The 14,036-nt window shown below is 33.1% G+C and overlaps 1 protein-coding gene across 2 annotated transcripts in view; it reads right to left on the minus strand.

Moving 5' to 3' along the window:
- The window catches only part of LOC124369993 (putative uncharacterized protein DDB_G0285869), a 62,392-nt gene extending 51,282 nt beyond the window's left edge, over positions 1-11,110 (minus strand). Inside the window, exons 1-4 of one of the 2 annotated variants that reach the window (XM_046828252.1) lie at positions 10,905-11,108; positions 7,164-7,197; positions 5,807-5,860; positions 1,794-1,839 (exon numbers count right to left, since the gene is read on the minus strand). In XM_046828252.1, the coding sequence (XP_046684208.1) occupies positions 1,794-1,839; positions 5,807-5,860; positions 7,164-7,197; positions 10,905-10,945 (175 nt within the window). In that variant the 5' untranslated portion in view covers positions 10,946-11,108. Of the gene's footprint in view, positions 1-1,793; positions 1,840-5,806; positions 5,861-7,163; positions 7,198-10,904 lie in introns of both variants that reach the window. The other variant, XM_046828253.1, reaches the window with a different exon arrangement.
- Positions 11,111-14,036: the final 2,926 nt, after the last annotated feature.

Raw genomic sequence — 14,036 nt, forward strand, 5'->3', positions numbered from 1 at the left:
TTCAGCTCCCATCTCTAGTAAAAAACCATCAATAACAAGAAGACAGTTTACTAGAAGGAATATTGAACAACTAAGGGTGTATCTCGAGGAGCAGAACTGGAATGGAGTTTTAACAACTTGGAGTGCAGAAGAAGCATATTCAGAATTTGCAGCAGCTCTGGCTACAACATACCCTTATAAACACACGTACAGAATGAAAATTGAAGAAGTTTTCTTCATCAGAAACAGAGATATTGAGAGAAGAATGTTTGAGGGCACAGGGAAAGTGATAGAAGACCAGACCAGTCTTCCTTTAGGATGGAAGACCAGACCAGTCTTCCTTTAGGATGGAAGACCAGAAAACAATCAACTGGCAGCACACAAGAAAAGAATCACCATCTGCAATGATATTAACCCATTGCGCTCAAAAGGCCAGCAGCACTGGCCACACCGAGGTTGCAGACAGCTCGCGTTAGTGTTGCCGTAGTTTGTCCTCGCAACTCGTATGGCCAGTACATATGGCTGTGCTACTGTCATTAACAGCTCGGCGGCCATATTATTGTTTCCCTCCCCAAATCCAAATTATTTTTCAATATACTCTGCATTATTTTTATAGCAATTTAAAATGTTTAAAGAAGAAATGAAAATTTATTTTTAATGAATCTTTCTATTACAAAAATAAACATACATTTTGGAAATTTAACTCTTATACATACCTATATCGTTAAAATGATACATAAATAAAATATTATCAAGTAGGCATTTACAGCTATGTTATATTCAGATGTGAACTATTTTACATTTTTCTCAGTCTTTACATTTTTTATGGAATAAAACTTTTAAAAATACACACGTATGTGTAGTCAAGAATAGTTAGCACACGTCTTTGAGTAAAATTGTCTAGGTTTCTATCCCTTCTATCACTTGTGTATAGGCCCACTATGTGTCATTCGTCTTATTTGCACAAGCAATGTTAAAAGAATTATAGGCTAATTTAAAATATACTGCTTTACCTAATAATTACTTTAAAAACAGCTGCTCAATAGGTTTCAGCACTCACCATTCATTATAAAACAAAGAGAATATTAGAAAATAACTGCTATGTTTAATGGCACAATTACGGCATTACGGCAAAAATTAATCCACCCTACCGACAACATGGCAGTGGCCAGTCGAGCTGGCCATACAAGCTCCAAGGACAAATTACAATTATTTCCTTCGAGTGCATAGGGTTAAGGCCTGGCATTTGAAGAAGTCTGTGTACACTATGGAAGAATTATACACACACCTAAGAAGTGGCTGGTATTTACAAGACAAGGATTTGCAAATAACACATAATATGAATAGTATTGTACTTTTATGTATATGAGTAAAGAGATACTGTATTCTGTATAGATAATGACTCCACTCTGTAGAGGTAGGATGTACTTGTAAGTGTGCCGTGCCTGATTAAATAAAAGCTTAACAGGACAAAGAAAATTAAATTAAATTAAAAGATTTGTAGACAATATCGTATACATCAGCGTGTAAGAATTAAATATTTCTTTGATTTGCACAGATCGTTGCATGTCAAAGTATTAGGCAGTTGAGGTAACAGGCATGCTTGATAATATCAGTTTATTCACCGGTTCTGTTGCATTAGATGTGTAGATCACAGAATCAGCTTGCTAACAATTCATAAAGGGTTTGTTCCTGATTTGTTCATTGTTTTTCTACTGTTGTCTTGGTTAAGTTCCTATACAAATTCCAAACCCCATAACTCTTAGAATTAAATTTCTTACGAAAACTATAAGTTATGCAAATAATAAACTTACCAACTTCTTTTCTTTCTTCGTAAAGTTTCGTTATATACTTGATAACCTGAAACAGATTTAAAGCAACATCTTTAAAGACTAATTATCAACAAGTGCAACATCCAGGGTTGCAATTTGCTACGCAAATTTCTCTTGTAGCAATATGTTTCTAGAGTTGTTCAATTCTGGAATACAACATTCTTTAGATCTCTACTTAATATTTTTTAGGGTCTGTACTATTTATTTATTTACTTCCTTTCAACGGCAACAAGATTACTTACAAAATAAATACAAGAATGTGAAAGTCTTCAGTATCAAGATATAGAACAAAACATATGACATAATAGAAAAAATGACAAAAGTGCATTACAAAGCACTAGAAAAAAGGACAAAATTCCAACAGTTATAACATATAGTGACAGATACGTACAGAGATAGTAATAAGAAACTAAACCGCTGATAACAAGATAAAATAATGGGATTGGTAACAAGGTAACTATAGGTTGGTAACAAAATAGGTATTAGAAACGTAACAAGATAAATTTCTTAAAAATGTACAAAATAAGCAGCAGAATGATGGGTGTCAAAATAACAATAATTAGATAAATTCCCATAAAAAACTAATTGATTTCATTACAAAAAATATACACTCATTGTGATTGTGACAGAAGTGAGTATTAATGTATTAAATATAAAAATGTGATCCCATTAAAATGACCACTACTTGACCACTTACTGTCACTGGTAACCACTTGCCATATAGACGGGTGTTACTTGATGATGACCTATTTAATTATGAACTAATAATTCAGATAACAGGGTTATTTTTCAATTTGAAGAAACATTAGCGTGGTCATCACTTTTCTTCGGAAGCCAAAATAGATGATGAGTTTATAAATGTTTTGACTCCATTCCCAAAATTGAATTCCTCAGTGGTTTCAAAAAGCCTATTGACGCTGGGGTGGATAATTTTGATCATACCTACGTTTGGTTAGTCAAGCACAAAAACTCTTTATATATACAATCATAATGATCCTCATATTCTAATTAAACTTCAGTGATGCACTTATGGAAACATTGAGGTCATTGTATGGGGCAGTACTTCAGCAGCAAACCTGAAGCGAGTGCTGAAAATACAAAAATCGGCTGTAAGATCTCTAGTCAATCTGGATTCTAGGGACAGCTGTAGACCAGCATTAAAATAACTAAAAAAAGACAGTCACTGTGATAAATCCAAGAACTTATTCTACATGTGGACAAGCTTGGACTTCCCAGGGTAACACAACCACATTGCTACAATACCCGGAATGCGTCTCTGATACCGCCAGTCAGACATCGAACTGCCCTTCATGACAAGAAACCCTCAACAATGGGGGTGACAAGAAACCCCAAACGACTTTACAATCAGCTCCCAGCTTCCTTCAAACAACTAACTGGAAAGACAATGAAGAGGAAACTCGATTCGTGGTTATTGGAACATCCTATCTACACTGTTAAAGAATTCACTGAAAAGATCAGCCAAACTTTACACTAAAACTCGGTCAACCATAAATGAAAATCATGTATTATTACTATGTATCATATGTATATTCTGATGCATAACTATTCTCAATGTTCATGTTAATAAAAAGATTCTGATTCTGTGATTCTCAAGATATAGTATGGTTGGTTTGAAAATATTATATGCCTCAATAAACACCGCCATCTTGGCGTACTTTTTTATTTAAGAAACCTATAATATGTGAAAGTAGAATATTGAGAAAAATCAGGAGAACTACAATTTGTTAATTGATAATTTAATAATAACTATTCCTAAATTTAATTCTTACAGGAGAATGTTTCATCACAAAAAACATTTCAAATATAATTCTGTAATTTGATCAAGTTAAATTGTTTATTGCCCAGTGACTGTTTCCTTTATAAGGCCAATTAGCATACTGAATTAATATTAATTCCAAATGTGACGATATCATTACATTTTGAATTGGCAATAAATACAAAACTGTTTTATAAATTCTGATTATAGATTACAATTACTATAAAATTTTCAAAATTTACCTGAAGTAGCATTATTGGGGGTTTTCAAAGTTAGTGCAACAAATTTTAGAACTTCACAACTTGTACTATTTGCTCAACTTATATTACATAGTTGTGGTGACATATCTTAACACAGCTAAGGTGAAATTTATGCTGCACAGATTTTTTTTAACCCTTTAAGGAGTGCGTGTAAACTCTACATAATGAGTAAGGACGTCATATGATGTATACTCTTATGGCGGCCCAAAAGAGTACGGACGTCATATGACGTTTAGCCTCTGTATTTTTGTATTATCGTAAATGCAATGCTATTACTGATTGCCTTTAAGTATATTTGTCTGTAAAGTGGTTCCATCTATCGGCAACATACTTAACTTCCATGTTTGTGCTTGCATTCACTTGTAATCTGATTTTATCACCAGATCGTAGAAGCCACTGACTCAAGGTCGTGTTGAGCGCACATCACTTTGCTGTCAGAATATGCCGCCAAATATACTAACCATTCCTTGTATATTTCATACTGTGGCCATATTTATCCTGTGAGAGTGACTTATATTTGTTGATCAACCATCTAGCTTGTTACTGTAGTCCAAATGGCAGACAATATTGATCGAGTCTGTCGTAATGAGGAAATAAGACATTTGATTTTGAAAAAGTACTGAAATATTGACTTTTGGAACATGTAGTCATTTTTTATTAACCTTTCAAATGTAAATAAACATTTTTTAAGAGATTTTAAAGTTTTCCTTTATTTTTTATTCCTTTTGGTAATTTTTTGGATTCCATCCTTTACTCATTTTAGCCTATCAAAAGAAGATGTCATATGACATCCATACTCCTTAAAGGGTTAAGGAGCAGCCCTTTTGATCCTTATTCTATGCACCCCCATGGGCCACTGGCCTGTACAAGGAAGGATCTTATCAAACAGAATATTGGGTGGGGGGGTGGGGAGATTATTACACCACAAAGTTGACAGTTCTGATGAAAAGTGGAATGGTCACAAACACGATTTGAAACTGCGCTATCTCAAATTCAGATCCAAAGTCCGATGCCCTAGACTGCGATCACCAGCTCTCCCAAATCCGAGTTGCTCCTTCTCCTTGATCCGGTTGGAAGCTGCAATCTCTGAACAATAAAATGTGGACAAAGCTCCTATGCTTAGGTTGTCAAAACTCTTGCATCGCATTGTTGGCTGAAGTGTTTCTATATTTTGGAAGGATTTGAATATGCTACGGAACGTGAGAAAAGGTTTAGCTTAACTTTGAAACAATTCACATTTCAATACAAAACTTTGGCTTTAAATGTTCTAGTTCTAGTATTGTTTTTAACTTCATATATTACAATTAGATTTCCTATTTAATTATCTTCTATTAGATTAATTTACTAACAATTAATATGGTTATAAGAAACCTCAGAGTAGTGAAGTGATTACTTCAAAACAAGCATTAATGAATTCTTTCTTCAAATGTGACATTTTCACCACAGCGGGTGCATCAGTCAAAATCATTGTGGAATCACACCCGATATCTTGCCAATGTGAATGCGCGAGCATGAGCTATTAGAATATTTGAAGGTATTTGGGACACGTCCCCGCCCTCATTCCATTGTGTGATCTGATGACATTGCGCGAGTCCCATATAACTAATATAACAGTAAGTAATCAATATGCTACCAAGTATAAAACAATTTCAGTGAAGGAGCAAACTGAGTGTCCATATCCTTGTGATCATTTATCACACGGCTCAAGCAAAAATAACGTTAAAACTCGACAAATATACCAAGTATGCCGATCTACCACAAGCAGAAATCAAGAAACACATTAAAAACAATGGATCTGAAGCAACACTGGTGGGAAATAAAACCATGAAGACTATATCAATATGTACATTATTTAAAATAATTTAATGCTACTACATTAAAAAAAACACATCATTTAAGTATTTTAAAAACTGTTAAGAGCATCATGCGTGTTAAGCATAATATGTTGAAGTACTCACAAAAATTAAGCAAAAACCTAGTAGTCCTGTTTTCATCCAGTTATTGGAGAGAATCTAGAAAAAATAAAAATAAAAACATTAATAACAAACCATTTTTCAATAATTTCTACTAAGAAAATATAAAAAAGGAAAACTGCTTAGTACTTTAACTGCCATGCTATTCCAATGTTTTATGTTCAAAGATATCCAGGTGGTTTGAGCAATATATGAGGTGTGTTCTAAAATTAACAGGAATTTTTAAGTTTCATGGGTTTGGAGAGTCTGATTGTCAAGATTTTTTTTATTATGTTGGAACTCATCAATCAAACAATTTGTATCAAATTTTGAGTGAAAAATGAAATGGAGTGTAACAAAGCGTAAGAAATGTTACCAAAGACCAAAAGGTGAGTCTGCTATGAGTAAAAGGGTTTACGAGTGTTAAAAACGTTTAAAAGATGGCCATGAAGACATTGAAGATGACAAACACTCCAGACGTCCCAACACATCAAGAACCACTGAAACGTGAAAAAGTGGAAGAAACGGTTATGAAAAATCACTGTATTATGATCATAGAAGTCACTGATGATGTTGGCACATCAATTGGCTCATGCCATGAGATTTTTGGTATGAAACATCTGGTAGTAAAATTTGTTCAAAAATCTATTCATTTTGAAAAAAAAAAAAAAACAGCGATGAATGGAAGTTGCTCAGGATACTACACTAAATGAAGTCAACAATGATGCAGAATTACTAAAACGTGTTGTACCAGGTGACAAAATATGGATTTACGAATGTGATGTCTAAACTAAGGCTCAATCATCCCAGTGGAGGCATTTTGGATCGTCAAAACCGAAAAATGCCTGACAAGTGCAGTTTGAACGTGAAGGTTATGCTCACTGTGTTCTTCGATTGTAATGGCATAGTGCATCATGAATTCTTCTTGCCACAAGGTCAAATGGTCTGTAAGGAATACTACCTGCAAGTTCAACTCTGTGTGCGTAAAGCGATCCGAAAAAATGCTCAGATTTGTGGCAAAACAATTCATGGCTTTTGCACCATAACAATGCACCTGCTCACACTCCATTGCTTGTTTGTGAGTTTTTTGCCAAAAACAGTACTGTAACAATGTCCCAGCCTCCATATTCTCCAAACATGGCTCCGTATGACATTTTATACATCTATTTTTATATAGTAATATATATAATATAATAATATAGTTAATGTAATATAGATATATGTTTTAATATGGTAGACGTTTGAAGTGAGAGATTTTTAGCGTAAGAGAGAGTTAATCGGGACCCAGGTCTGTCAGGGATCTTCTTTAGAAAAACAAACTATAAACTAATAATTAGACACAAAGAAGAAAGGTTGTACTTACACCAATTATATTCAGGATACCTTCTTCAAGCCACCTGCAACCAAATTTCAGGTACATTTCTCAACAAACACAATGCACGCTACATTCAGTTTCAAACATTGTACATAATTGAAATATTTAATAGGTCCTTACTTAAAGTCAAGGCTATTAAATTCTCCAAATAAACAGGCCTAGTTATCAGACCAAGTAACTGAGCCATTATTGTGTTTATAATTTAGTTTATAACGTTACTCTTCCATTTCATACTGATTTACTTACTTTAATTTTATTAACTATTTAGAGGAAACTATCAACTGTCAATCTATGTGATGATGAGGACGTCATATGCATGACATGCTTCTAGGCATTTTCAAGGTATTGAACTTCAATCCAGAGGAAATTGTCTATGTCTTTCAGAAATAACTTGGTAAATATTTGAGTACCACATTTTGAAACACTATGAGAGAAAATAGAGTTCTTTCGCTGTCTACCATAAATAAACAACTTAAGATTAATTTATTTACCTTCAACATTATTCTAACAAAATTATTATCAGTAGTGTTTTCATATTTTAAAATAATTACAGTATTCCATATAAAAAGTGTTAATAATACTTTTATTTGGGACTCACAATTGTAATGCATCAGTTTTAACTAAATGTCTAATTACTTTTTTGTGTTTTTTATATTCCTTGTATATAAAAACCATCAACTATTTATTATCAACTATATGAAATACTATCAAATCGTTTATTTGTCATTGACAATAAAATTGCATAACAAACGTCAGAATTAAAATAACAAAATTAATATACTAAACTAACTTAATTATACTACATTCCTATCAGATAAGAAAGCATTAATAGAATTGTATTCTTTGTTTAAAAGAAACCTTTTCACATTTTTCCGGAACACAGGCATACTCTGTTCAGATCTTTGGTATACCGGCAAGTGATTAAATAGTTTAATTGCTGAGCTCAAAATTTGTTTTTCAAAAAATTTTGTCCAAAGCTGAGGATTTGGCAAGCGGTAGAGATCCCGCAGAGAGTAACCGGGTTGTGTGTAGGAACTAAATAGTTGAGCGTTTCGTTTCATGAAGGACGTGGTTTCTAAAATGAACATACTGGGAAATGTCAGAAGGTTGTTTGCACAAAATAGACCTTTGCACGATTGTGATGTTTTGAGACCAAGAATTACCCTTACTGCCTATTTTTGTAAGCGGAATACGTACTGAGTCCTATTAGATTCAGCCCCCCAAATTGGCAGACCGTAGGTTCGATTAGGGTAGATACAACCAAAATATGCTGCAAAAAGTATTTTCCTATTAGAAAAGTGAGAGAGTCGACGCAATATAAACATTCCACATACCTTGTCTATATAGTGATGGTATTTGAGATTGCAATCGATGACTAGCCCCAAACAATCTGTTGACTCAGATGATGAAATTTCTGAGTCTCCTATCATAACACAGGAATTCGCATGTGCGAAATGATCACAATCACATATGCGAAAGTCAATAAATTTAATTTTTGTTGTATTGACTGCAAGAAGGTGGTTTAGGCACTGCAATAGGGAACCACCCTGAATTAATGCATCTATTTCAAGACATTCTCGGTTCTTATGAGAAAGGCTGAGCGAGGTATCATCGGCAAATTATTCGTCCTCCAACTATCAATTTTTGCATATGATTATCCTTCTTACATAAAAAGCTTTTAATATAATATGTAATGGTTGCTTAGATTCATAATTTTCCACTAGTGTTACACAACTGCCCTCCTGACAAGCAAAAGAATTGATAAAGGAACAAAAGTAGATTATTAAGCTCTAAGTTAACATTTATTTTCAGGAGTGGAAGCATTAAAAAGTTTTGACAGTCAGCTGCATAAAGTATAACTTAAACTAATAATATTAACAAGTTATTTTTCACGTTTTTCATTATTAACCCAAAACAAAAAGGTGGGGGGATGTCACAATATTTAAGTGTTGGCCTGATAGTTTTTCACTTAATCCGCCCATACGATATTAAACAGCTTTCAACAATTTGACCACACTTCATTTTCACTGTGAGAGTTATAACACTACATATTTTCCAAATTTATGACCAATGCAGAGCCTAGATACAGAGAAGTTTCAAAGCCGGTCAAGGATTATAAGTTTATCACAAGCAGTGCAGGGCAGCTGCAGACTGCACTGATAGCCAAAAACAATTTGTAGTTCATTTTGAATCAATTGGTTATATACAGGTACTTTTATTTAGTTTCTGAGCTGAAATTATTGGTGCTTATCAATGTTTACGTCATCAAAAACATTTGTAGGGGTATTTTAGGTTGTTATCGATTCCCTCTCGTTCCCCTAGCCCGTTGAAGTTTAGAGGATGTTATGTTTGATTTGGTTTGTTATTACAAACTTTTTGGCACTTTATATTGGTTTGAATGTTAAAATTCACGATGGTAATGACATCAAAACTCTTAGGAATACTGTAAAAGGTCCCTATATGTCTCTGCATATTTCATAGAGTTTGCATAATTCAAAATCTTACCTAAGCATAAAGTCCTAAGCTTCAAATTATATTAGTTCTATTGTATTAAAAATCACGTAGTTATACATTTTATGGTTGACCAAACCAATGTTCTGAAAAATCACTACTGATATTAGTGTTCACCTTTCTTCATTAATAAAAACCTACAAATGGATAAATTTTGTTTTTGTTCCCCCAATTAGTAATATACACTCCCGTTTACAGAATTTGAATACTTTACTTGGGCTTTAATACGAGTTTGAAGTTTTAAAATGAACACCCTGTATAGTAGAATATATAGGTAGCTCTAGTCCCAGAATAAGCTGCAGTATAATAAGCGTCCAGCACTTGAATCACCGATATTCATGATTATCGAAATTCATGAGTAAAGAATCCTCGGTATAAATACTTGAACCAAATTACAACTACTTAATTCTAATTAGGCTACATTATAGTATTTCAAATTAGAGTATAAAAAGTAATAATGTTATGATGAATAAAATACCATCTAGGCTATGTGTATTTACAATACGTAACAAACAAAACAGTATAACATTTACTTACTTTTTACTATTTTGAAGGATAAACGTGTCCACGTAACATGTTACATGAACGTAATATCTCTCTACACATTCTATTTTAATAGGTTATTGACAAATAACAATTTTTCATCTCTATGGCCATTACTCAAATACCTATATGCATGATTTAACTTTGTTTGAATTAGAATGTCGAACTGAATTACGTTATAGACTTGAATTAATTATAGTGAAGCTATATTTTTAAATGTAAAAGAAATATACGCATTTTAGATTATAGAAAATACCACGACTTTATTTATACTAAATTTGAGCAGTACTTACAATTATTACTTTACAGGGTAAACATGTCTGACAGCATTTAAATTGTTCTAATTGATAGTTGATTTGTTCATTGGACTGTTGGACGCTTATCATATTGCAGCCCCAGCAGAAGGAATGTATTCAATTCATGTCAACTTCTCCTAAACAGTAATCTATTTACACATTACCCTGTCCATAGGAGTTGTGCAGAATTTTAGATTAATTGGAAGAAATCACATGAGTCCAAAATATAATCAAAATGAGGTGATTCCTAGCAAGTGGCATTTAGTCTGGTTTTCTATGGTCTTGACTAAAATATACAATCTCTATTTTTAAAGTTATGAACGGTTAGGATGTGTATTTGTTAAAAAATAATGCCTCATTGTAGAAACTACTAACTTACTTGTTAGATAAACCAAGCATTTTTAGGGGGATCTTCAGCATCTTACAAACGAATTTAACAAATGAAAAGCACAATTTAACAAAACTGGACAGAACTTCACAAGTTATTACTTGTTATGATTAATTTGAGGTTTCGTTTCACATATCTATCGATGTATTTATTTCAAACTAAATGGCGGTGAAGGTGAACCAAACGTAAGTAAATAATATAACCTCAAACTCTACTTCTCCAACTAGATTAAGTCAAACACCACTAAACATAATTCATTTCTCTATGCCAATGAATTACAATATTACCTGAAATAGAACTATACTACAATAAATTGATGCAGACTTTAACTTTGACTGTCCACCTACAGTCAAAGCTAGTAAATAACAAATGTAGCCTACATTATACAAGTACATTGGATGTTGAAGACAAGAATTAAACAATATAAATAAACATGATCAATACTACTACAGTTTTACATCAAGGACAAAATAAGAATATACTAAGTCTAGCAGAATCGAAAATTCTTTACAGTACGTCGTGAATTGTGACTTTGCGTGGCCAATTATTAATTTTTTAACAAATACTTTTATTAGTAATATTTATTGCTGTGTAGCACTTCGCGTTGAGAAACACTGTCACATAAAGTATAGGGTTAGTAATCATGAGGTACACCAGATCTTCTCCTAGTGATTGGTGGATGAATGTAATCAGAATTTGTGAAGTTGGATGTTACAACTCCTACATTGTACCCGTATAAGTCGATGGGGCAACCTCTTCTTCGGATCCTGACGACATTTGTATCATGTCTTCTTTTCACTTTCCAACGTTTTCTCCGAGCTTGTAAAACACTATAATTTAGTTCTTCCTTTTAGGGAAAACGCTGTATTTCTTTTGCGAACCAATTGCATCCTTAAGGTGGTAAAACAAAAGATCAACGAAATTGTTTCGTATCTATGGGGGTTGGACTGGACTGTGGTCTTGCGTCACTGCAGCGACCTGCTTTTTGCGGTCCTCTCGGTCGTCTTTTCAATTATAGTCGTCAAGAAGATTTTGTTCCGTCATGTCTGAAAACTAGTTACGTTGTTTCAATCTTCAAAGATAGTAGTCCTGGTTCGAATCTATAGTCCTTGATAGTCTCAATCCACTCATAACACCAATCCTTGGTTTCTCTGAACAGTTCAGTGTCAGAATAGGGGTCCCTCAAGGCTCCTTATTCTGGATCCTTACTGTGCTTATAAATTGCATTAATGATATCATCAAGAGCAGTTTCTTGTTATTTGCTAATGCTATTAAGCTGTGCAGTGTGCTAAATGTTATTAATGATAACTCTGTCTTGCAAAGTTCACTTAACAGTGTTTCTCAATGGTGCAAAAAACCTCGGAGGAGCTTAATAGTCCGAATCTATGGTAATGTTCTTTATAGAGGTAAAAAATCTTACTCTAGCTGATTACGATATACAGAGCATGAACGGTTAGGGATTTGAAAGTGCATCTCAGTCAAATACACGTCAGAATCATCATATAGATGTTATTTGTGACAGAGCCAGTAGGATGTTTGGTCAATTATCAATGGCAGTAACTAATTGTCTATCTACACACTCTATTAAACTATGTGCAAATAACTCCTACGCCCTATTCTTGAATATGCTTATGTGGATTGGAAGCTTTTTTACCTCCAACATGTCATCCAACTGAAAAGAATTCAAAGAAGATTCATTAGGGCTGTTAGTTTAAGATTGAGTTTACCATTCATTGATGTTATTGTTGATGATTGAATGAAGCAACCCAACCTTTGCCCTCTAGAAGGCCGTAGCGAGTTTGCTGGTGATTAATTTTAAAGTCCCATGTTCTACCAGGTCAACTGAGCTCTTTGTCCACAAGGTATATGGAACAAACTACCTGAAATTTGAACGAATATCAAGACTGTATCGCATTGGACACTCTGTTCTTACTGAAGTAGACTTTTTCTGTATAATTACCCTGAAACAGAAATGGTTATCTACAGCTGCACAACATATGCTCGTACCATTCTTACTTTGTCCAATGTACTTAACCACACACTCTTTCCATCAATGGCTTAGCACACTCCTAAGTGTTTCCATCATAAATCCCTCTTTCTAAACTACCACCTATCTCTAATAAACTTATTACTTTAGTTATTCTTAATATAACTTATTGCTCGCATTACTAACATGTATAGTACATAGTTTCAATCGATTGAACTGAAATTTGTGTTTCACATTAATATTAATTTCACTGTTGATAAAAACTGTCATTGTTATAAAATAGTTATATTGTGTAATTGTTAATGAAGTGATTTGTTACATTGTTTATAAACATATAATTATGTGTTAGATTACTTATCAATTGGTATTCCGTTTAAGTTTAATTTTTATTTCAAGTTTTTATTTTTAAATTGGTAAATATTGTAGTGAGGTTACATATATGTATTTGTTGGTTTTATGTATGTATGTTGTTGTGTATATTATGTAAAATATAATTCTAGTGTTAGGAATGTGTTGCTTATAAAATAAGCATTATTAACATTGTATGATATAAGAATATGAATTTATACTCTTTTAACACAGTTAAAAAGCAGTCTGGCCCAGTGTTTTAAACAAACAGTCTGTAAATAAATACTGAAAAAATTGAGTATAGCTGTATTCAGAATTACCAAATCAAAAATATCAAAACTAACCAAAATTACTAACACACACATTGATGAAAATAGACGGACTGCCCCTCTGCTGCTTTTAAAAGCGAGCTTAGACGTTTATCTTACACAGGACGACTCTATAGAATCAATTAAATATTAACACCCAGAGTTTTCTTCATTATAATACTGAACAGTAAATTTTAAATGATATGTTTACTATAGCTCATACACTATAAATTGATCGAATTACTAATATTTCATAGTATGAACGTGCCGAAAACCAAAGGTACCAGATTGGGAAGCTTTTTAAAGTAACAGTTACATAAAATATCCATATACAGGGTGTTCAGTAAAAGTATTCCAATACTTTGGGATTTTGTTCTACAGATAAAAATGCGAAAAAAGTTCATATGAAGGTATGTCATAAAACTTTTAGTTATCCACCTGTATGTAGACTTTTTATAAACAAATCTTTTGAACCAGTTA

Source organism: Homalodisca vitripennis, chromosome X (genome assembly GCF_021130785.1).
Source record: "Homalodisca vitripennis isolate AUS2020 chromosome X, UT_GWSS_2.1, whole genome shotgun sequence".
In the NCBI taxonomy this organism is placed as follows: Eukaryota; Metazoa; Arthropoda; class Insecta; order Hemiptera; family Cicadellidae; genus Homalodisca; species Homalodisca vitripennis.